The 26,442-nt window shown below is 30.9% G+C and overlaps 2 protein-coding genes across 3 annotated transcripts; one reads left to right on the forward strand and one right to left on the reverse strand.

Annotated features, from left to right (window-relative positions):
• Positions 1 to 432: 432 nt before the first annotated feature.
• Positions 433 to 10,363, forward strand: LOC113509798 (uncharacterized). The gene is made up of 5 exons (XM_052899278.1): positions 433 to 998; positions 1,547 to 1,720; positions 4,983 to 5,118; positions 7,282 to 7,604; positions 9,660 to 10,363. Exons 1-5 carry the CDS (start codon positions 973 to 975, stop codon positions 9,877 to 9,879), a joined length of 879 nt encoding a protein of 292 aa, XP_052755238.1. The 5' UTR covers positions 433 to 972; the 3' UTR covers positions 9,880 to 10,363.
• A 71-nt stretch (positions 10,364 to 10,434) lies between these two features.
• Positions 10,435 to 25,850, reverse strand: LOC113509593 (monocarboxylate transporter 10). Of its 2 annotated transcripts, none has more exons than XM_026892943.3 (3): positions 25,354 to 25,850; positions 14,295 to 15,410; positions 10,435 to 14,212 (listed from the first exon to the last, which is right to left on the reverse strand). In XM_026892943.3, the coding sequence occupies exons 1-3, from the start codon at positions 25,601 to 25,603 to the stop codon at positions 14,193 to 14,195; spliced, it is 1,386 nt and encodes a 461-aa protein (XP_026748744.1). In that variant the 5' UTR covers positions 25,604 to 25,850; the 3' UTR covers positions 10,435 to 14,192. The 2 variants fall into 2 exon arrangements, with proteins under 2 accessions (XP_026748744.1, XP_052755237.1); XM_052899277.1 differs by lacking the exon at positions 25,354 to 25,850 and adding an exon at positions 17,545 to 18,125.
• Between the last annotated feature and the right edge of the window lie 592 nt (positions 25,851 to 26,442).

The following is a 26,442-nucleotide window of genomic DNA, read 5'->3' on the forward strand; positions in this document are numbered from 1 at the left end:
AAATTTCGATATGTTTATGAGTAAAATTTACAGTTTGGAATCTATAAAATTGCATATTATTATATCAGATAATTTTGAGTCAACAAAAATTGTTATTTCAGATGGTAAGTACATTTTTAACAATCGGTTCTCTATGTTACCATAAACAACTTAACATAAAAATAGTCATTTTGATTGATGAGTTTTATTACTATAGGAAGCGTATACTCCAAATATACCCTGCCTATACAGTACATCTATATAATCTAAGAGTATATCTTAATTATTATAACTAAGTATGTATACTCTAATGAAACTAACGGCATTGAATATAATGAAGTGCATATCCTTAATATCTGAAGGTAGTAAAATTCGGGCATACCTCGTTCAGACAGAAAGTGATGAGCAATATGATATGGCAATATTGGAAGGGTTGTTTACCAGAGAGAGACTTTGTACAAAAGTTATTTGCTTGGGCACCTCTGTCTCATTCGTGTGTTAACCGTGAAGCAGTTGTGTTTTCATGGCTGATTTTCGATTTAAAGTGTGGGATATGTCAGTGAATTTACAGGGGAATAACCCCTGATCCTCAGGAATGGCAACGCATAGAGAGTATCATGGGCGAAATAGTATACTCTGTTATGTCCTTGGTACTGCTCATGTCTATTGGCGACGAATATCACTTTCTATCAGATGGGCCGTCAGCTTGTTTGCCATTCTAAGTTGCATGAAAAAAAATATTTTAGCAATTTTTAATTATGGGACCTTAAAATGTCTGATTGATAGCTGTTTACCTATTATTAATTAGAGAGTCTTTTTATTAATAAAATAATTATTCTAGATTCTATCTACTATATTAACATACATCATATTAGGAATCAAATTTGGATTACAATTTGAATTGGATTTTCTTTAATATTAAAAGAAGAATTTCAAGAAAAACTATTATTTCACTTCCAAAGAACACAATAATTGGAACCGGGAAAGGAAACAATGGCATTTCTCACATTTAAATCAAGGTTGTATATATTACGTTATTTATCTATTTTAATTGCACTGGATACTACAACACTTACATTCATATTTCATGACTAACTTCTTCTATGATTCTTGATTTAGAATAAAATTATAGAATTACAATAAACGGTCCATAGGAAATAACCACATATTATGTAAGTACTCGTAGATTACAGCTTCACGTGCCTCTGACGCCTAAATATAGTATTATTAATAAAAAGTTAACAATTTTTTTTCGCTTCAAGCACAAAATTCTATTTCAAAATGACTAAATGTGGTAGTGAATTGTAGCGAAAAGTGTAAACTTATAACAGTTAATAAACAACATTATTTTGACACTGTTGACACCGATGCTTGATATTATTATTTATTTATAAAACCGCATATTTGCGAATAAATCTATACAGTCATTATATGTCAAAGGCTAATGATCCTCTATTTACAATATAATATATATCTAGAGAGCAATGTCTATGTACGGTATCCATTGTTTAATTGCATTAAACCGGTTAACATGTTTGATAATTTGAATATAATTTTTATTTTGCAGAATCGGAACAGTATATGAAGACGTAACTACTGACGTTTTGGGTAAAATTGGTGTTTGGAAATGGATAGTGGTATTAGTTTATACCATACTCATGATTCCTTCTATTTTTAACCAATACGAAGACATGTTCCTAATTCGACCGGCAGATCAGCTGAATTGCATTCCATCAGCGAGGTATGAAGTAACAATGCCTATGCTTATGTACTGTTTATTTGATAAGTAATATCACTGAGAAATATAAATGTGACAAGTGGCACGTTAAATTGCTGTGGTTAATTTGGATAAAAAATTCGGTATGAATACATTAAAATATTTTTAGCCAATAACGTCCTTGACTTCCATTAATTATTTTAATTTAAAAATTTCTATATGCAGTGGTTAATTTTTTGCGATGAAAACTGAAAATGCTATCTACAGCAATTATTTATCGTGTGGGTTCCATGTGCGGATGCATAATTTTTGGATTATTTGCCGACAGGTGGGATTTTACAACATTTTAGAATATTAGTAAATGACATTTAGAAATAAATATACTTGCGACTATATTAACATGACCAGGATAATAAGTAGCCTATATCTCACTAAAAATAATACGTGTTTTCCAAATTTCACCATAATTGGTAGAGCCGGTACAGTGTGTAAATAAATGAAATCATTTTAACATTTACAATATTAAAAAAATAATGAACAGATATGGCTTTATTTAAAGTAAACATTTGAATAAATTTCTTTTTTAATATTAAAAAGAAAATAATTACATATCTACATTTTAGTTTTGGAAAGAGGACTGCTTTATTGGTAGATGTAATTACACAAATATTCATGGGAGTAGTAGATTACATTTTGTAGTTCAGAAGGCTGGTTTAGACTCTTGGTATTTTTAAAATCCTTATTTGGAAGCACCACACCATACATGGAGCTTGTATTGAGTAAGTTCACGCTACATTAATATCTTTGTAAGTGAATATAATAAGAATACTGTTTTTATGTTAATAAAACCAAACTTTAATCATAGCATCGTTATTATGATATCAATACGAGATACTGTCGATTGCAGAATTATCAAAATCGGTTCGTTGATTGTTAAGTTATATTTAAAATATAAAAATACAAAAATATAGACAAATTAAGAAACTTAAAGTGTGTATAAAATAGTAGTAGTTACACATAAATAGATACTGCGTCATTTATCTCTATCTACGCTGTATGCATAACGGTAATACATAATCACAGCACGATGTCATTGACGCGTACCCTATCTAGAATTATAAATTATGCGAGAATGAATAATTAGAAGACTACAAAGAAATTAAAGCGAATTGAATTCCTAATATCGAAACCATTGTTCATAAATATTTGTAGGTGTATTTATGCGTATTTTTAAGGGTAAACAATATATCTGTATATACAAGTACAGTCACATTCAAAAATATTTAAGTAGACTTCTTGAGAAGCACTTTTATATCGTCATATTTTTAAAAGACTCTACCTATAAACACATAGACACTTATAAAATTAAATGTTAGCATTGTTTTAAATTAACTGTTTACTTAAGATTTTTATAATTGGGCCTTTTTATGCATAAGTCCATAACGCAAACTAACAGTCTTACTTATCATATCAATAACGAAATTTTTTATATCATCAATTATTTTATTTATCCATATTACTATTATAATGAAACTGTAACTAAACGATGTCTGTACATGGGGCATATTTAAGAACAACTAACATGAGAGGTCTTTATAAAACCAATAGATACCAAAACAACATTTTTTATAAATTTTATCTGTCTGTCTGTTTGATTCAGCATCACGCAAAAATGACTGCATCAAATTGGATGCGGTTATCACTGCTGTATTTCTGAAGATCTAACTGAAAATGTGATATATATTTAATCTTGATATGCCATCTAGAAATGGTCTATTTCATTGGTTTTACTACTTCTAAAATCCATGCGTACGAGGAAGCGCGCAAAAGCCAGCAGCAAGTTAAATAAGTCGGAGACTCGTATACTACTAAATAATGTAGGAAATATTTCTACCTGACAATTGTACTACACTAGCTTAAGTTAGTTGAGGACAAAGATATAAAAGGAATATATAAATATAATGGAAAAGGAACGGGTGGCCTATTCTATGCCGGAACCTAGTTAGTCGGGAGAAGTACTTGTCAATAATGATACCTCCATTGTTAGTTATATATTCTATCTAAAGTAAATAATAATAATATAATATAAATAAAAATTAGAGCATTTCGAAATGAAAAGACTTAGGTCAATAAGACTAAGCATATAACAATCTTTCATGATTTACAGTATGTGAAATCTCAAAAGTAACCACTGGCGAACCAGTCTAAATACGATCGTGATGTCACCACGTTTACTTGCCATGATATGTGCTGTACCAATAACTAACAATTTACCAAATATGGAAACGTATAGTTTGATTTCCTTTATATTTGGAGCCTTTTTGTTTTTCATACTAAGATAATATTTACCTATTTTCATACATGGGAAAATATATTTATTGTTATTGCATATTGGTATTCAAGAGCTATTTCCAGAATCTTAATCTATATAGGTAAATAAAAATCAATTACCGAATATATGTAAGTGTTAGTCAAAAATCGATACGCAGCCTCTTCGCGGAATGACTTCTAAGCAGATAATAACATTTCAAACCTAGTAGTATAATCATAAAAAATGTAGATTTAAAAGAATTTGTGAACAAAATCTATTTGAATAAAATTATTTCTATTCTATTCATACAATGAATTACGGATAAAGTTTAAACAGTTATCGGAAACGACAAACATAGTAAGTTTTAAAAATAATATAGGTTTACATTTTTTTTACCTATATTATTGACCCACACATATAGTAATGGAAATGATTCAAAACATATTATATTTTTTTTTCTAGAGGATACAATGAGGATAGACAAAAAGGCATCATATAAAAAGGTTACATTTTATTATGATAATGTTTCCAAAGTTTGTGAAACAAAAAATTTAAAATAAATACAGTTTAGAATTAATATTACAGAGAAAATAAAATAACGATCTAAATTTTATGGTCCAATTTTATACCAAAAGTATGGTTCTAAATAAGAAATTTCATTTATTACTAATTATAGTACCAGTAATATTGAATATTAGGTGTCTATTTTGTATAAGTAATGTAATAAAGGTAATTTTATCTTATATCTATGTACGGAACCCTCGGTGAGTGGATTCAATTCGCACCTGTATAATAATTTTGTTGTATTTATGATTGTTAGGATAGGGTTAGTTTGAAAGAAAATATAAAAATCTTATGGAAAAATGAAAATTAAAAATCTTTCCATCTATTACTGAGATACAATTTCCATCTGCTACTTACTACGAGTATGTATATATAAATTAATATTAACTTCCCTACTATTGAATATTTTAGATGGACACCTCAATCTCCACAGTGGCTGCTGTACAACAGCAAGATACCTATAGCCGAAAAGATACTATTTACGGCAGCTAAAAGAAACGTGATTAAATTATGCAGTGACTTCAAGATAAGACCTGTTAATCACAGAGTAAGCCTGCCACTTTTAAATTGATAACTAGGTATATCCTGCAACTTTACCAATATATTAAAGAGTATCCTATGTACAAATATATTGTAGGATGTGTTATATAGATGATCTTTTTTTTTACCACTAAGGTGACAAACAAGCATACGGTCCACCTGATGGTAAGCGGTTACCGTAGCCTATGAACGCCTGCAATACCAGAGGTATTACGGGCGCATTGCCGACTCTGAAGAAACCTCTTTACCCCCTTTTGAACAACCCCATGGGAAAACCTCGGCAGGGAGCTCATTCCATAACCTGAGTGTTCGTGGGAGAAAAGATCTCTCAAACCGCGTTGTACGCGACCATTTAGGCTGTAGGGTATAAGGGTGAACACTCTGTCGATGGCGAGCCGTACGATGATAGAAAGTGGCCATAGGCATCATATTAAATAATTCCTCTAAGCACAATCGGTTGTACAAGCGGTAGAATACACAGAGTGAGCCAAAATCTCTCCTAAGACTTACGGGTTTGATACCGCTTGCAAGCGTGGGATCATCGACAATTCTCATAGCTCGTCATTACACTGCGTCGAAGGGTTCAAGCTGGTATCTAGGTGCTCCCACCCATAAGTGACAGCAATACTCCATGTGGGGCCGGATTTGCGATTTGTAGAGCATTAATCGCTGATCCGGCATGAAGTAACGATATCTATTTATTTAGTAAATTTAATTTAAATCTAGTATTTTAACACATTCTTAACCCAAATTTTCCTTTAGGTATAGGTATATTTATGCAGGGTAAAATTAACTTTAACGAAACTGAACTTTTTCACCAAAAAAACATGAGCCGATAAAGCCAAAAAATGTTGAGTTTTCTCTACTAACGCAACACAGCGTATTCAGCAGTTGATATAGTACGGGTCTTTCAAATTTTGTCATTTTTGATTCACAAAATTTCATAATATGTTCTATGTCATGGGTAACCTACCCATTTTACTCATTTTAACTTATTTTTACATATTATTTCATAATGTTTGTTCACACTAATCTCCGAAACCACTGGACCGATTTTATTGTAATTTCGTAACTGTGTGCTCTAACTTGAAATAGAATAGTTTTTTATGCTAATAGATTTTTATGATAATAGAGCCGTAAGATGCCATCAGGTGGCAAAACAATCTTTACCGAGTTAGCTAGTATGTAATATACTTAGCTGTTATTCGCAGCTTTATACATGTGATATCATGTTTTCTTTTTAGATTTAAATTTTCCTAAAAATATTTTTTTTAACTGATGCTTACGTTATAAAACAAACGAATATTCCAAACAAGACAAAAGATTTTATAATTATATATATATATATATATATATATATACGTACACTTATTATGTATAACTATTTATGACATGTAAACTGTTTTTATTTCTTACTTATTTATTTTAGGCTTACCACAGTTTGGACGATACCACAACATGCGTGGGAGTACTATCCACGTATAACATCAGAATGACAGTTTTAGTGTCATTATTATTTTGGTGTTTATATTATTTTCAATGGAGTTGTTTATATACACGAATATATAGCAAAGAATTTTCAAATATTACGTTACTCACGGTTCTTTCTTTTGTCAGCGTACTTGGATGTTTAATAATAATACTTAAAAAAAACTGAAACTAAGACAATTGCCTCTGATAGTTATTTTATTGACAGGCGCTTTCACTACAGGAGATTTATTTGTTGATCAAGTTCGTTTTCTTTATTCTTTCAATTACAGTGTTTTTTTTTTTTTAATTAACTCATTTCACGAGCTTTAATAAAAGAATAAAATATGTTACATTGAGCCTATAATGTAATATTACCTTGAATCAACTCTGTGCCTTGACTTTTTAAATAGGCGTTACAACTATGTAATTATTCTTCTAAATATGAGTTTAAATTATAATTTAGTTGTATTAAAAGAGAATTAGTAAAATGTGATTGCAAGCATTTTGTTATTATGCACAATCATATTAATTGTAAAAACAATACTATAATCTTTCTTTTATCTATTCCCGATTTCTTTTTGTACATTTCAAAACCTATAATATCTGACGTTATTGTTAGTTTAATAATTTGTAGTCGTAAGATTGGGATAAATTTAAATCGACGTAAATACTTATTCTTATATGCATTATTTATTTTCAGAAAATATTACGCAATTTCCTTTCTTCAATTGCATTAGCATTCCGTCTTGTTGGGCATGCATTGATCCTTAACATTACACCCCGGTATTTTGCCACTAAAATACGAGCAACTATCTTGCTATCACTAACTAACTATCTCGCTGCCGGTCAACTGGGAGCTATGATTAGTTACTTATTAATCGTGTTTCAACCAATTAATGATGCCACTATCGTGGCTATAGAGGTAGCAGTCACATTGACTCTGGCGTCTTTGCGCTTCATATTTCTTGATGTAGATGGCAGAGAACTGCCGGATGTTCTGGAAGACATGGATTATTTCTCAGAGTAAGTGATTTAATATTAATGAAACACACTACATTATAAGTATAATTAATAATAAAATGAAACATAAATTGGAACGGCTACAAAATTTGTGAATTCGTTTTATTCTCTTCAAGTACTTATGATGTTTCAACTTATACCTAACACCAAATTAAAATGGCTCCCGGTTTGTCAATCAATGCCGCAACTTTCATGTGTTAATTTTGTTCTGTATAATTCTGTACTGTATAATCCCTCTTTCCCATATTATCTTTGTGAGCGTTTCAATATCCTTGTTCCCACTGGCAAGTCCTGTGGAAAAATTAAATGCCTCATTCTTAAAATACCTCCCCATATTTCCTCACGCTATAGTGAATCATTCACGGTTTATGTGCCCAGATTATATCTGCATCTTCATTATAGCGTCTTCTGTTCTCGTAAACGTCTATGTATATATATTTATTTTGTATACTGATATTTATGTACTTTGAATGTAAATATATTTGAATATTATTAGATAGTATGTGTACAAATAAGCATAATTTCTTAATAGAAACACCACAACCATACTGTTTCTTCTTAATTGTACACACACTACCCGCTAGTAATTAATGCTCCTTCCCACTCTGGATTTAATAGAAGATAACTCTTACAGTTAAGCTTCCTTGTTGTACATCTTTGTTAAAAATAAATTATAACAATGTAATCTTTGTATGCAATAAAGTATAAATAAATTAAAACGTCGTGAATATATCGTAAAAAAATACCTTTGAATTGAAAACCTTCTTTTATGATATCTCTCAAATATAAATACTTAAAAAAGGTAAAGGAATCTAAACGATTCGTCCTTATAAGCTACTATATACTTTATGTTACCAACGTTGCCTAAATAGATAGGAGTTATCAGAGTTTACTTTTGTTCGAATGACCTCAATTAAACTAAGTAATCGAATGTTAGTAAAACTTCCTTCAACCTGGCCTTGATGGAGTGATAAGGTCGCCAAATGTTTGATATTTTTTGCGTCTCTTTAACAATATATCTAACCTTCAATGTGATGAAATTTTCTTAATACTTTCCTAAATTTAAGAGAAATATAATAATAATTTTCCCTTTAGTTATTGGATTGACAGAGAGATCTAAATTCCAGATTTGATTTCTTCTCTTATTTCATCAACTAATATTACGAGACATATGTACTTCATCACGAATTATGTATAATTAGATTTGGCATACCTACATGCAGTAGATACAGAGGATATAAGCACTTTTTATGAGGTCCAATCAATACGAAAATATATACAGAAAACATGATAATAAAAACTAAATATATCCCCACCATGTTAAGTCGAGAAACAAAAATATGTACCTATATAAAATAAATATAAAAACAACATGTAGTGTATCTTTAAATTGCCCATATACTTTAATATACTTATGTGGGGGGAGGCATTGTTAGAAACGGGGATGTTAGTCCCCATTGCTAAGGATATATTCTAGACGCAGGGGGGCCCAGGAAACTATCATGATTAATTTGTAGCGAGTTTACCACGACGGGCTACCTGATTTGCTTTCATTCTCATTGTGCACAATTATATTTTTGTACATTAAAAATAATGTATACATACTTACATACAGTAAAGGGCACGGAATAGATAGAAAGTATTTGTAATTACTCCACGTTATAAACATAATAATAACACATTCTTATGGTATAGGTACCAATCAATCTTGGTAATGTATCGGTTTATATACCTGAATATTCCGAATAGGATTACTTATTAGGCTACCTCACCCACCGGTGTCGCCACGGTTGGCACTTTAATGCTCACAATTTAAATAGGTTCGTATCATATTGGTCTGACTTAACGTATTCTATTACGTAATGTAACTATATATTTATAATAAAATATAGGTACGTTATGTAATAGATACGCATAGTAAAGCTCTCCTGAATTAGCGCTGTGTGATATTTTCTACTCAAATTACAATATTAACCATAACGCACATATACCTTCAAAACATCAATTTCTTCAAAATTTTTGTATCGAAATCCATAATATTCCTTTATACAACTTCAGATTATCGAAGCCACTTCGCTGGGCATCACAGAGAAATAACTCGCCAACTAATGAGGAAGTGGAAATAAGAGTTTACTCATTCGGGAGCACTGGACACGGTTTATCACAAGGCTATTCAGAAGAAAGAATCCCGGCGCAACGAATTGGCTTCACAAGAATATGGCCGGTTTTGATTTATAATTTTAATCGTATTTTCCGTCGAGGCACAACATGTTCCTAATTTGAAAAGGAGTGATGATAAAATATAATCTGTTTTAAAAAAACCTAACGTAAAGGTAGTCAATTTTTTAAGAATTATTTTTTTAAGTATCGAATCAAGTAATAAATTACTTTTATTTGAATTACTAATGGTCAATAACACTGTTTTGTTCGTGTTAATTATTCGAGTGGTAATAATATACAGATAATACTACAAATACAGTAATATAACAAAATACAGATAAGTCTTTTTTAAACCCTTTTGCCTATGAAGTCAAAATAGATTTAAAGACACCATAATGACCCGTCGTATATAACAAATGACTCGTAATAAGTAATTATAACAAATAATATAAACATTACCTTCATTACATACTTTAAAGTTAATAGTCGCACTATTGATAGTAAAAATGAATTGAAATATCCAAACTATATGTACCTACAACTACAAAGATATAGAAAAATATAATATTGCAAATTTTTTAAATAGGTATTACTACCCACCGACAAAAACATAAACCTACCTGAGTCAGTATAATTCTATATTAAGCGTTTTGATATAAATAAAAGGTATTAATGTCACATAAAGTGTTTAATAACGATCTTACAATTAAAATAATACAGAAATATTTTCATAATTTGTGGAAGAAATGCATTCAATAGCTAGCTATATCTACTACTCACGATGAGTAATACAATTTCTTACTACGTACGTTTTTTAGATTAGTTGCAAAAATATAATGTAAACTATTTACTTAATTGACAAGTACCTACCAATTCGTTGAATACATCATATACTGTACTTTATTTGAATGATGTTGTATGTAAATTTTTTTTTCAATATTACACAGAATTCAAAATTAAATACAGTTCCGAATCTTAATACGGCGTTATAATATTTTGATATAAATTTAATAACAAAATATAAAAATTCTAAAAATTTAAATATATTTAATCTTCAAATATAAAAGATAAAAACATGAAACCCATATCGGAATAACGAGTAGTTAGTAGAAACAATTAACATGTTTTAAATGAAATAATCTGCATCTGTAATGCATCATATGTTAAAATTTTTTGCTAGTATGACAATTCATAGATACAAAAAAGGGTTGCACTTTTTACTTGACCACCAATGAAACGACAATAATGTTATTTTAGTTTTGTATGTACTAGCTGTGTTCGCATGTAGTTTTTTACATTTTTATTAACATTGTAAATGTGAAAGTGAGTTAGTTTATAACCTCGTAATACCTTAACAACTCAATCAATACTAATGTTACTATATTTATCTATTTGGGATAGAGTAGGATATAGGATTTTTATACCAGTCTAACGATTTACCCTAATTACTATTAATAATAATTTAACAATTTAGTTCCTTTGAAAAGTAACATTTTAAATTTTTTATAGTTCATATGTTGACCTTAATATATATACTCTGAAAAATTAATCACAATCAATTACACCTACAAATAGACTGACAAACTTCAAACCCCGTCGTTTTCAGTTCAGTATCGCGTGTACTACATATCCCTAACTCTATTTCTATAAATGGTACAGTTTTGGCTTCGTTACAATTTTAGTATACGTAATAACACTGTCTGTATTTGTAACAACACATAGCCGTAATGGCTTGATAAATTTTAATAATTGTTATTAGATTCGTCATAAATTGTGGAAGTTTTATTAGCTACATAAATACATTCTAAAATAAATATGAAAGGCATAAACTTTTAGAATGTTATAAAAACTTAACAAAATAAAATTATAATAGCCATGTTTTTTGAGACAGTCACACCCAATTGTTTACTAAATAAGTTTCAAAACTAAGATATATTTTTATATTTTTTATACGAATACATACAGGATGTTTTTTTTAATAAAAAAAAAAATATGGATGAAATTATTTATTAAGGTGGCAATAAATCCATTAACATTTTAGGTTCTATTTTGTCGGATTTTGTGTATAATTTTATTGTAGTTCCTCAACTTTTAAAATAGGGCGTACTGTAGTAGATGAATTTGATAAATTTTACAAAAATATTTATTATTGTTAAAACTTCTGTTCTTTTTTTTTAAGATATTAATAATTATTATCGAAACAATTGTACGATAATTATAGTTAGTTAATAAAATTCCCGTTACACGTATATTTATTGTATAACTTAAGTTTTGTCCCAGATTATTTATTCTTATGGTTCTAGCATATACTTCGGTTGAGGCATTTAGTTTATTAACCAGCATTTTCCACGTCAGCAAATAGCATACAAAAATATATAATCCTCTCAATACAATAATAAAATAAAAGCTGCATACCTATATATATATTACAAAATCATAATCTTATTACTAAGGCAGTTTCAATAACGTCAGAGCTGTATTATATCCACTGTAAGCTACACCATGTGCTTCAAGTAGGTATAATTAGGTCATTATTATTCACAATTGAGTATACTTATCTAGCGATAACAAAAGTATCTACCATAATAATATTTCATCGATTCAAACTACGTGATATGTTTCATATTAACAACTTAATAATTGCACTAAATCCATACTATAAATTCATAGATAGGTACTTAAATTGTATTTGAAATCTAACTACAATAAAAAAATAAAAAAAAGTAATCAGCTCTCTCAAAGGGATAAGTACCTCTAAGTAATTCGACATGTATTTTTTTTTGGTTGCTTTATATTTATATTTTTATGTGAAACAAAATATATAAAATTTATTCGAGTTACGTTATCGAAAAATAAATATAAACAAATATTGTCTCTATTAGCATAATGAGATGAGATTCTATATAAACTTATGCACTTTAATATTGTTTCGTTTACATATTACAATTATACACATAATTTTATAGCGTAAATATTTATTGTCAATAAATTTTATCAAAAATATTATTAGGACAATGAACTATTACTTAAAATAATTATTGTAATTATTTAAAATAATTAAATAATAAGTAATTATTAACTATCTATAAACGTAAATGTCACATTAGGAACTTTGTATGGTAAACATAACAACAGGATTTTAAGATATTTTATTTACAAATAAGTTTTACATTGACTCTTTATTTATAAATCAGCCTGTACAACGAACAACAAAATGTTATAACAAGTTTAGTTAATATAATATAGAATGAGCATTTACTTTATAATTTATATATTATGTTATTATTCTGTATAAATTTCTCTCTTTCAATTTCATTACGGTAGTTAAATATTATGATGAATTAAACGTTGTACTTGTATAAAAATAAAGGCGTGCTTGTGAGTCTATGAATATACATATGGTTATATATTTCAATAAGTACTCTTCACCTTAATAAAATATTGAAAAATCGGCCTTAAATAATGTACAAAAAATAACATAAAATATGTTTTAATATATAATATTAATAATTTCATATTTCGATCAAAATCCCTACTTTAATCTTGTCAAAATTGTTACTACTACAGAAGTAAATAATGAATTACTTTTTTCAATAAAAAAAGAATCAGAAAAATTGGCTCAGAATTGATAAAATATGCGTACAAAAATATTATTATGCGTTTAAATTAACATTTAACATAACAAATTGTATAGGATTTTATAATTATATTTCTTTTAATATCAATTATTATTATACAGAAATATATAAATCTCGCAATTAAATAACAGGTACAATTTATACCTTTTTCAATAATTAGGATTATTGGAAACGAAAATGCTGTGCTGAAAAAGCCTGTGGGATTTGATTATAGTAGTAATTAATAATAGTTTATCTATATATACTAGTCATGGCTACAATACGTAGTCTTTCAGCTTTTTCTAAACACCACGACCATACAGCCAAGACACAGAGTGCACTAAATAGTATTTAGTTATTCCTTTTATTTATATTCGTGTTGATTCAAATCCACATATAGATAATATAAAACCGCGCAAGTTAAAAGTAACAAATGAAAACAACAAAAATGCTACATTTACAATTGAGATCTATAGGTACACAATTTAAAACTGAATGATTTCCAAATTTAAGTTTTCGTTGTACCAGATGACATAAATACTTGGCATTTAATTTTATTACAATTGCATTTTATTTTTTCAATTAAAAAAGTCAGAACCAAACGATCATTTAATTACCTTCACTTACCATATACCACAGCCCATACCGCCAATAGGCAAATTTTTAGCAAACAATTTCCACTCTATACTCAATTAATTCCTTAGGCACTCTCAATGGATGTCAAAATATATCACATAATTTGTATATCTACTCGATTATTATGTCACAAATTATTCACATTAAAATCCTTACTAATAATAATAAATAAATTTTATTAAGCCTCTGGATCCTTTTCTGAAATTAATAAAAAGAATTATATAAATAAATAATCTAAATCATAGGAATATTAAACGCAAGTACTTATAGGTACACTTACCAAAATCCCTTCGGACCAGTCCTAAATGTCCGTTTGTAGTGGCTTCAGAATTTTGTTTGTTTTTATGAAATCGAATTGCGAACATAAGACTTGCTCCCATTAAAGGAGAAATGCCAGCAAGGATGAAAGGTAACTTATAAGAATTGTAAATGCTATAAAGATAACCCGCTACCGGGGGCCCTACAGACATTGGAAATGCAGAAAGTCCCAACATACAGCCAATCGCTTGTGCAGCATACACATTGCCACACAATTCAAACGCTATTGGTCCAATTAATGCAATAAATGTGCCATCACATAAACCCATACCAAAGGCAATAGTTACCAATAGACCAAAATTAGTTACAAACGGCAGAATGATAGTGAGGGTACCGATGACATAAAATGAAATTTGTTGCAACGTAATACTATCTACTCCTTTTTTGTCAGCAAGATAACCAACAATTATTCTCCCAACACCAGACATCGCTGCTATACATTGCAGTGGTAAATTATGATCTGCATCAGGAAAATGATTTTTCATAAGGGCCTTGATATGAACATACGGTACTAGATATCCGAACAAGGAAAGAGGCATTGATAGTGCCCATAACGTATATCGTTTATTTTTCCAAATATCTACATTTAATATCGATTTTACTAGCGTCTTATAGGAATCATCTGTTTTTATTGGTTTTTCGGGAATAATTACAGAAATAGGATTAAATAATAATCCACAAAGTGCTATACCAAAAGTAAAGACAGCTAATATTCTGAAAAGCCATAATAAACCATAGTTATTTATCAAATACTCCATGAGAGATGCCATAAAAACTGTAAATATGGAACTACCAACAGTAACTATACCATTTACTAGACCTAAATACTTTTTAAAATAATGTCCAAGAATGGCGAGAGAGGGAGTATAAGCGAAGGATGCTCCTAAGCCATACATTATTCCATAGGTAAAATAGAGAGCATTGACATTGTTCACAACGAAGGATGATATAAGCAAGCCTACAGTTGCTATAGTTCCACCGAGTACCGCTGTCATCCGAAGTCCCATAAGTGCAGTTAAAACTCCCGAAAGCGGAGACAGCAGAAACATAGTTCCCATCGCCAACGGACCCACCAAAGCTGAAATAAAAGAACAGGTTATTACTTTTTGTCCAATAGTACAAAATAATATATTGAATTTGTAATAATTGTAAAAATAGATTAATTTTCAAAATTATGGAATAGAACATAGGCGTTTTTAAAATTATTACAAACTCCAATATTCAATTAAGATACATCTAGTAACAAGAAGCTGTAAAATTCGAAATCTTTACAAGCAGTTAAAGTTGACAAGTGACACACAATGTCTCGTGATTTAAACGAGTTACCACTTCTAACGACAGACACGTTCTTTAAATATTGAATATGGAGAAACACCGAAACAGAGGTTTCAATAATAGTAATCTATTTCTACACGAGAATAATATTTATATATAAATATGTACGAGTATTTGAATGTCTTTATTCCACTATTTCCTGAATACATTTGAGTGACCGAGTGACACTGGATACAATATAATATTATTTTTGAAAATATATCATTTTTGGCAGGACAGTAATTTTTTTTTTTATTTACGGAGCAAAATGTACTTGTCGTCGTTTTAAGAAAATAAGCCGTATGCTTTGCCGTAGAAGATAAGGGGAAATAATACTTTTTTTGCAAGATTTTCTTTTACTCAACCACTTTAGTTTCCCTACCAATATTACAAATATGATAATTCAGAGAACTGGGGAGATTCCAAATAATGAGTAGTAACAATAATTATGTAAAAATATAATAATTTAAAACGATTCACAATTGGCTAAGATATATATATATATAAATATATCTAATTAGCAGTACCTACTTGTAACTAGAGTGCTGGACGAAGATATTGTTGAAGGTCTATATGAATCGAAACATTTAGCGTTCCATTGCTTTCTACTATCTACCATCATAAGAAACAGTTATGATGTAAATATATACATATATACATCTTAGAGTACACTTAGGTACAAACAGTATTGTATTAAACTTCCTTATAAATATACCGCCATATTTTGTTGTATCCTATTTTTTATTCTACAAATATATTTTCATACTGATACAGACGCGACCTGTTACAGTTCTATTATTGTGTTGATAAACATAGACGAGCAGTGAACTTTGCTCCGACGCAAACCGATAAGGACAAGCAAATAACTAACAAGTCCTGATTTTCTAAATAACAAGTCCTGATTTACTTCCTTGTATTCGTATCTATGTAGGTACTATGGTCAAAATGTTATCACTGTTTTGTACATTTACCACAAAGACTAAAAAAATACATTAATCTAGTGCGTTCAACTCAACTTTAAAATTCCTTCTACCCAAAGATAATGTAATAATGTAATTTCAAAATTAGATCCAATCCAACCTTTATATAACAAAACGTCAAACTGGGTCAAAGCATAGCTCATTCCATAGTTTCAGCATTTATGCGATTAAGAATGACAGTCCCTTCTACACATGTAGAACACACAGAGAATTGCAATTTCTCTTCAAATTAAGTTATTTTTTTGTACAACATAGGATATGAAAAAGAAACTGAGTTTCTACCTCATGGAAAAGTAAAAAATAACAACTAAAATATATGCTTAATTAGGTTTGTCCGCAACTTCGTACGCGTAAACTTTGGGGGTACATAGGTAAGCACTTAAACAAACACCGGTTTTTAAATTATATGTATTTTCATGAACACAGCTATGAAAACCGTATTCAATTTGGTGTAGTAGTATTTCCGTGGCACAATAAGGAACAAACATACAGATTTCTTAAGAGAAACATGTATATAAGTATTACAATAATGTCATCATGCATCATCATCATTTCAGCAATTATCTAACCACTGTTGGACATAAGCCTACCCCATAAACTGCCATAAGGAACGGTCCTGAGCCACCTGCATCCACTGACTCCCTGCAATGCATTTCAGGTCGTCAGTCCATCTTACACCTGTAGGATGGACTGAAGACCTGAATTTGCCCGTACGGAGTCGCCACTGAAGAACCTTTCTTCCCCATCGGTTATCACACCAATATCAATTATTCTTAAATATCTTCCATGTACAGACATCGCCCCGTTACAATTTTATTACATTAGTAAGAAGATAAGTTTATCGAACCGTAAGTAAAATAAGATATTAGTACCTGTTAAAAAGTGTATAAATAACAAATAACATAGTAGTATTATTACCAGGTAACATCAGTGATCAATGGGATGAACTGAAGTTGGAGAAAAAACACTTTTTTTACTCGCAATTATTTATAAACAAAACATATCGTATTCCGAATAGATAGAATAAAAAATATATTTAATACTGTTATGTAGTCATATTGTGCAGTTCTGGTATGTAGTCATATAACTTTATTCGACAGCTACAGTGATTACGACAATGCGTGGAAAGAATGAAATTAGACGCAATAAGACGACCTTCGGCGCGGGCGCCACCGCCTCCATTGTATGTCTCCGGCAACGACGCCGGCGGCGCCCGATTTACCCGATTATCTTACAATCATGTCATTTTAATCAATATAGTACGTATTAACATTACAGCAAAATAAACGTTAAATATAGTTCATTATGACTAAAAATTAACAATTAACGTTTATTTGAAATCTTTTAATTCAGTGTCGTTAGAATACATAGTCGCTTCTCAATTCAAGAAAACCTGTTAGGTTTCTAAATACTATTTTTTTTTTATTTCTAGAAGAATAATTAGATTATTACAATCATTTAATAAACAAAAATAGCCAAGCCGAATCTTGGTTATACATGTACTTAAACCAGGGGTTCCCAAACTTATTTTGTCTACTGCCCGCTTTGAGAATAATTTTTTTTTAACGCCCCTATTTTTTTCACCTACTTAAAAACCACTATAACTTCAAATTAAATTAATCGATTATTGTGTAAATTAATCAATTTTTTCTGGGTCTCTTACCGCTTCCTTTAGGTCTGCAGCGCCCACAAGAGAAAGGAATGACGGACTTAGTTCTAAATAATACTAATACTATATGAAATGGAAAAGGATATAGGTTATTAGTTACCCCAGTCAATCAACATATCCCAGTGAATCGGACAAAGTCGCGAGTAAAAACTAGTATTATTGTATTTTTGTTAATATACCATCATTGATTGAACCTATTTAGAAGACAATTTGTTTCTATTGATGCCTTAATGATAAGAGTAGCTTAGCAGAGCGACTTCGGCCAATAAATTATTATGTACCGAGTAGATAACATATATACAAAAATGAATACGAGTAACATCTATGCGTGATAGAATCCGAAACGAGGATATCTGTAAAAGAACCGACATAGACCAAGGGATAAGCAAGCTGATGTGACAATGGGCTGGTCACATAGCTCGAAGAACCGATAACCGATGGAGAAAAGTTCTTAAGTGGCGACCCCTTACGGGCAAACGCAGTGTAGGTCGACCCCCCTCCCCTTCCCTCACTAAATGGAGTAAGGGCCTCAAATGAATTGTGTCAGTGCATGGAGTCAGTGAATGCAGGTAGCTCAGGACCGTTCCTTATGGCTGTCTATGAGGAAGACCTACGTCCAGCAGTGGACGGATGCAGGTGACTCAGGGTAGATAGATAGATAATTTTATTTGCATTACTTACAGCACACAAATTACAACATACATACACAAAAAAAAGCGAGATAACATAAATGGCAAAAAAATACATAAAACCAAATGCAACTTTCGTTTGTGAGTGTGGCATAGCAATACAAAATGGCCACAACTCAGTTTATTGCTTCGGCCTCAAAAGAGCAAAGCACTGATATTCTGTTGCGGCCAAAGGGAATAGGTAACAATAAAATAATACTACCAGATTATCCGTACAATAAAAAAAAAGATTAATATACAGTAAACAGACAGATATGACAGCTCACTAGCTGACAAATGGGACATGGAGGTAACTTGCAGGAATGTCTAACTTTTGCCTCTCAATTAAGAATTTTTGGAAATTAATTTTAAAGCTGGACTTAGTGGACTCAGGGCTGTTCATTATGGCAGTCTATGAGATAGGCCTATGTCCAGCAACAGACGGATAATGACTAAAATGATGATGATGATATAATGTATTTTATTCAATGATAGCGACGATTTATATGGTACATTAATTTAAAATAGATAATAACGTATTATGTACTTCTATATATAATTACAAATTATTACAACATGTAATCACAGCTGTCATAATATAACAGTTGTGATTACACAACACAACGACAACAGTAACGTAGAGATAATCTTACAAATGTTTTTTATTTATTTATTTACACTTTATTGCACCAAGTAAAAAGAGAAATAACAAATACAATAAATATTAATGAGAAGTGATACAAAAGGCGGCCTTATCGCTAAGCAATCTCTTCCAGAAAACCTTTGGGTAGAGGACATTGAGAAAAAGACAAAGGGTAGGTGGCGCACTATTATATAAATATTATACATACACATACATATATAATATAATACACAATTAAATATATACATAACATACACATACTTAACAGCACACATACAACAGAAAAAAAATGACGATAATGAAATATGTGTATACATTTTTATCTATTCTGAAATCTTTTTCATTTTCAGATAGCTGAGTTGATAATTTTTTTTAGCTGTTTAGGTCATGATTTAAGTTGAGTCAGTAAGTCTGTAATGACAAAGCCACCAGAAATTAAAGTAATTTCCTAGAAAGACCGCGTAGAAATCGATCTAATAGGGTATATTCCTAGCACTGCGGTCGTCGGTTTTCTCTACTAACAATCCCCTTCCCAAAGTAGGTACATATATTAATACTATCTGTGATCTATATCCTAGAAAATGACTGTCAATTAAACTAAATCATTGCGTGACCTGTTAAAGGAATGTTAAGCGATTTAAAAAAAAAAGAAACGAAGTTTCTCATTTAGACTTGTGTAACCTACGCTATAATTTCGCCCCTTCGTCATTGAACAATCGATAGAATTTATTCGCGCAATTTTTTTTTCGTAGAAATTTAGCGTTGTTTTTATTATATATCCTAATTGTTATTTTACGAAACTCAGCATAATGTAAAAATAAAAATGTATTAAAAAAAATTTTTTATCTATTTTACAGGCCTATGTGTACAAATCAATGGTTTAAGTGATGAATTTACCTATCTACGAAGATTATGTAAACTGATGACAGATTTGAATTTATGATCAGTATATTTGATATAGCATATAAACTATATCAATGCAGACACTTCTTAGATTTAAAACCTACTTAGATAAGACCTAATCAGTAAATCCATAAAAAAAACAGTAATACAGTATACAGTAAACAGTGATACAGTGACTATTCATCCTCTCCACACATAAAATATATACTACATTAAACAGTATACATGTGTGTGTGTGTGTGTGTATGTATATATATTGTTATAGTAAGTAGTTTAATAAATTATATGTATTTGATATTTTTGTGCATTACATGTTTTTGTATTTTATGCACGAAAATTATTAATTCACTCTTGCGCCACCTGCCCTTTTCTATCTGTTTTCCTTTAACTAAAGGTTGTCTGTAAGAGATTGCTCTAGCGATAAGACCGCCTTTTGTACCTTTATGTGTATATTTCAATCTGCATTTATGTTACTGTATTTCATTTGAATTATTCACTTGTCATTGTATATTTTTATTTATGGTGCAATAAAAAGTTAAATAAACAAATAAATAAATAAATATTTATATTTATAAAATCGTTTGTCCTGATCCTGACTGACTGTAAACACAAAGCCAAAATTGGTAGCCGTCGCATCCATAAAAAAAAATCATTCCATTATAAACTCTCTATAACAAGGAAATAATGTGTTTATATCTTGAATCATAAATGCATCACAACTGTTCAATAGTGATCTCAGATATAAATGATCTATAAACCATATATAAACAAATAATAGCAAAAAATGTTATTCATATATGCACTATAGCAAACCAATAAGATAAGAAAATGTCAAATAGCGATCCTATGAAGGATATGCAAATGCAAATCCTTAATTTTCTATAATCTAAAACATGAATCGGTTAAAGACGGACGTATGTTGACCAAATAGGCGACGTGCTGAAGAAGGGCCAAATTAAAAATACCCGTAACCGGCGAGCGTGTATGAAAAGATTGATGAATGTGGAAGAAGCGAAAGAGGTTTGTTTGAATCGAAGCCTTTGGCGTTCCATTGTTTCTGCCTACTCTAATGGGAGACAGGCGTGACAGATATGTATGTATGTACGAATCAGTTAAATCTAATGCTTGTATAGCACCAATCCCAATACCGTATTCAATTAACATTGTAGGTGTTTGCTTAATCTTATCCATGGTTATTAATATTGTGGTGTATGTAAAGGTTTTTTTTTAATTAAAATAGTAATTCTTACATTTTTCTAATTTTTATTACGAAAATATAATATTAAAATTAGGTATATATTTATCAAGATTTCTACTAAAATTACATCATGTTTTTGACAGCAGACCATCTATAATCTTATAGAACACGACAAGTTTATAACATAATGTCATCCTTCTATAAACATATTTTAGAAATATAATTTAAATAAATCAATTTATGTTTCTATTACTGTCGATAAGAAGATACTGGTACACATGAGAGAAAGTGGCAGTAGTAAGCAATATACATATGTATTATGTGAAAAATATCAAATAATGAGAATTTACAATAGCAAACAAGTTCATTTTTCACCAGAAATAAAATAAAAAGAATAAATAACTGACCTTCCAAAACAAAATTTTCGCATTATATGTATTTGCAAATAAAAAAAAAATATCAAAAACCTTATTTCACCAATATTGCATGAATCTTTGATGGAGTTTAAAAAGGTGTAATATAGTCAGTCTTATCATTAAACAATCTATGTAGCACAAACAAGACTTCCATCTAGCCGAATAAACTGTTTTCTAAAAGAGCTTTAGTACCATAGACATACGCTACGGCCGATTATACAGAAAATGTAAGAGTATAATCTGATACTACGTCTAGCGTTTGTAGGCTATGAGAAAGCATTTGATTCGATCAAGACATAGGCGGTATTACAGTCCCTCCAGCGGTTCCAGATTAACTTTAGATATTTCGAAGTGCTAAAGCGTATGTACAGTAAGACTACGACGTCTATCCGAGTACAGAACCAGCTTACCCATCCCAGTGCAGAAAAGTATAGGACAACGTTACGCCATATCCCCGAAACTCTTTTCGAAAGGAACTCCCCGAAACGAGCAGTTGCATTGGAAGAGGTTTTCAAACTGCTGGACAAGAAAAGATATGGTATAAACATCAAATGCGATTACATCACTCGTATTCGATTTGTCGATGATATAGTAATAATGACAGAATCCCTGGAGAACTTAAATACTATGCTCAATGACGTCTCAATGCTTCTCAATATCCTACCGGCCTTAGAATGAACAAGGGCAAGACTAAAATCATGTATAACGTCCATGTCACGCCTATACCGGTTACGGCTGAGAACACTACGCTTGAAGTTGTCGATGAGTATGTATACCTTGGACAACTTATTAGACTCGGTAAATCCAATTTCGACCGAGACGTCAACCGATAAATCCAACTCGGCTGAGCAGCTTTCCAAAAATCATGCTACACTTTCTCATGAAAAATACCTCAGAATTTAAAGATGAAGGCTTTTAACCAGTGCGTGTTGCCAGTGATGACTTATGGAACCGAACCATGGCCCGATACACGATAGCCCGTATGCAAAAGCTTTAAATTACTCAGCGGGCTATGGAAAGAGCTATGCTCGGTGTTTATGCGTGATAGAATCCGAAACGAGGATATCCGCAAAAGAACCAAAGTGACTAACATAGCCCGAAGGACAAACAAGCTGAAATGCTAATGGGCTGGTCAAAATGCTCAAAAAACCGACAACCGATAAGGAAGAAAGGTTCTTGATTGGCGACCCCGTATGGGAAAACGCAGTGTAGGACGACTCCGCATTAGATGGAGTGACGACTTCAAATGGATTGCAGGGAGTCAGTGGATGCAAGTGTGTAAGGACCGTTCCTTATGGCATTTTATGGGCAAGGCCTATATCCTGTAGTGGTTTGTTAGTAGTTGCCACACTTGTCAGGCAAATTGGCACCCGCAGTTAGACTTTGGTGATGTTTAAAAAGAGACGCTGCTGTCTATCACACGACCACCACAGGAAAGGAAGGGGTGGTATATTCTACGCCGGGACGAAACGCAAATGTATGTACATGGACACGCTGAATTTTTTTACTACGTTAGAATGCCGATCCTTCATCACTGACATTACAGTACCGAAGATAAACTAAATGCTCTGCTAACCTTAGTATTGTATTATAACTATTAGACTAAAGCTAAATTAGACGTATCTTCAGATACCGAATATAGGAATGCCAACACATCAAATTGAATACAATTTACTATGCTCAGTCCAAAAATCTATAAATTCATCAATATAACTTCATGGAACGCTAGCGCCCGGTGGCGACTGTTCCGTAATAGACGCGAGTATCTTCGGTCAACGATGGATGGGTCTCATAGACTAATCACGTTGGTAGGTTTTTTTAATTGGTGAACATGAAATAATTATCCCCCCTGCGCTATCGGTATATACTGGCGGGGCATCAGTGAGGAGTCATATGTAAAATAAAAGTAGGCCAGTTAGTGCATGCGATACATTCAAGAATAACTAACCACAATGATTTTCAGAAGAAACTGTGTGGAGATTGACCTGCTAGGGTATATAACTACCAATGGGGCATTTTTTAAAATAGGTAAAAATGGAGTCCCCACCTACACTATCGGTATACACTAGCAGAATACCAGTGAGAGAAGGTAGATGAGGATAGAAATGGGTAAGTTGACCCATCATGTTGAATTAAACAAAAGTTAATCATGATGGTTTCCAGGGGAAACTACATGGAAGTCAACCAGATGAGCTATTTTGCTACCAATGAAGCTGTTAAACCCTATTACTAATAATTAAGTGAGGGTGAAGTCTTGCATCATGCACAAAGGCAAAGTGCCTAAATGGTCAATCCCACAAATTCTAGAATGTCAAAGAAGTGAAAAGTAAAGCATGGACACTGCCTGCTAGGGTCCATATCCTCCAAACAATTATTTCACTTGAATAATTATATTAAGGCCAACTGAGGTATGATTGCAGAAATAGTTTTATGCCTTTCACACGGCTCCTTAGAAGGTGCACATTGTCCCCACACACTTTCCCAAGAAGAGGTGAGTACCTAATATCCTGTACCTGTTCCAACTGAGCAGTACCTACATGTTACCCCTAAGGCATGTAAGTCTCCATGACAAATTTCTCTATGTAAAAAACCTTTTTTACATAGAAACCTTTTTTTATTCATGGAACCAAAAATATGGCTACTACATTTGACTGTTGGGGTGAATGGGATTTCTAGTAATGAAATCTTACAGCGATATTTACATAGAGGTTATATGTATCAGGTTAACCTCCAGGTGGTCTCTCTAGAAACTTTCATAGTTAATTCTTATCAAATTAGTTAATAATTAATTCTTATCAAATTTCATAGATCAACTGACCTGCTTTCATCACCACTCACCTATCATATTTCACTGGCGCCTCACAGACATACACCAATAACATGGGCAGACTTACCATTCTATTTTCACTTATTAAAAAAGAAAAAAGAATTCAGTTGTCAAAGATGTTGATGCTGTATTTGGCGCTAGTCTTAATTTAATAGCTATATCTTTTTTCACAGAGGTAAAAATATAAAATTAATAAATTTTTTATAGACCACAATCTGGAATGGTAATTTTGTTTTTGTTCTATAGTTATAATAATGAATAAGAAGTTAAAATGTATATTTTTTTTATAAACAAAACATTATTTATATTTAAAAATCCATATAAATGTTAGTTCACAAAGTACTTATCATAGGTATACTATCTATTAATTTAAAAATAGATATAGGTATGAATATGCACTAACCTGCACGACTCTCCGCATTGACGACTCCTTCGGTTTGTAATGACTTTACTAATTCCGTATAAATAACACTATAACAATTCATTACTCCAAATAAAAGGCCATTCGTTAGAAAGGACCCAACCATGACTGCGTAGGCAATGAATCCTCCATCCGGAGGACTTTTCGTGGTTTCATTATGAATATTTCCATTTGAAATTGACTTTGGTCTCGCAGTTAACAAATCTGAATTTTCTTGAGGCTCTGTATCCATTTTTATTAATATTTTAATGAGTTGAATACTTATACTTTTCTAACACGTGGTATTTCTAAAATATTGCTATATTACTAAATAAAGAACTGAAAAATATTCTCTCAATGGCTATGATTGTATAATACATATTTTCATTAATAATTTGTGTATTTAATTTAATATATATATATATATATATAAACAATTCGTGTTAAAATAAAAAAAATAACATGGTAAAAACAAATAAGAAACGTAACGACAACTCCAAGAACCTAATGACTTATGAAGACAGATTAGAGAGCGAGCGACTTTTTTTTTTTTTTTAGTACGTTTGTTCCGTTTGGAACAGGCTAAGGTCGGAGACCATGCTGCCTAGTCTTCAAAAAGATAATTTGTCTGGAATTTTATTTTTCTAATGTCCTAAAATATGAATTACAACCACAGAATAACTATATCCAAATAAACTACTTCATTCTACAGAATCAAAAATTTATGTCTAAGAACAAGTACTAAAATAGAAGCAACAAATGAAGTAAACTTCAAAGCTTTATCTTCTAGCAGTAAATTATATGGTTGCTTATTTTACACAATATTCTTCTCCATTCATAGTAAGACCTGTGTTAAAAACTAAGAACAAGGAATAACAAAGGAATGATAAAATAAAAACTGAAAATCATTTGGTTGCTTCCTTTCTTCTTATACAAATATTATTAGTAAAAAGAGGACGAAAGATACAGATCAGTTGTTATTTTTCTCAATTCATAGCAGGCTACTGTATAGAAAATGTGTATGTAAAATTTTTGTTCATATTGATATGTCAATTGTTTGTTAATAACAAATTTTACATTACTAGATTATAT

Source organism: Galleria mellonella, unplaced genomic scaffold, assembly GCF_026898425.1.
Source record: "Galleria mellonella isolate WM207_F2 unplaced genomic scaffold, CSIRO_AGI_GalMel_v1 utg57, whole genome shotgun sequence".
NCBI classification, from domain to species: domain Eukaryota; kingdom Metazoa; phylum Arthropoda; class Insecta; order Lepidoptera; family Pyralidae; genus Galleria; species Galleria mellonella.

What these genes read in the sequence shown, in the direction of transcription:
- LOC113509798 (XM_052899278.1), top strand. Translation starts at nt 973, where the DNA reads ATGGCATTTCTCACATTTAAATCAAG. An exon ending in TTTCTCACATTTAAATCAAG is followed by an intron (nt 999 to 1,546) that starts GTTGTATATATT and finishes TTTATTTTGCAG; the next exon opens with AATCGGAACAGTATATGAAG. An exon ending in TAAGACCTGTTAATCACAGA is followed by an intron (nt 5,119 to 7,281) that starts GTAAGCCTGCCA and finishes ATTTATTTTCAG; the next exon opens with AAAATATTACGCAATTTCCT.
- LOC113509593 (XM_026892943.3), bottom strand. Translation starts at nt 25,603, where the DNA reads ATGGATACAGAGCCTCAAGAAAATTCAGATTTGTTAACTGCGAGACCA. An exon ending in CAATGCGGAGAGTCGTGCAG is followed by an intron (nt 15,411 to 25,353) that starts GTTAGTGCATAT and finishes CTTTTATTTCAG; the next exon opens with CTTTGGTGGGTCCGTTGGCG. An exon ending in ACTGGTCCGAAGGGATTTTG is followed by an intron (nt 14,213 to 14,294) that starts GTAAGTGTACCT and finishes TATTAATTTCAG; the next exon opens with AAAAGGATCCAGAGGCTTAA.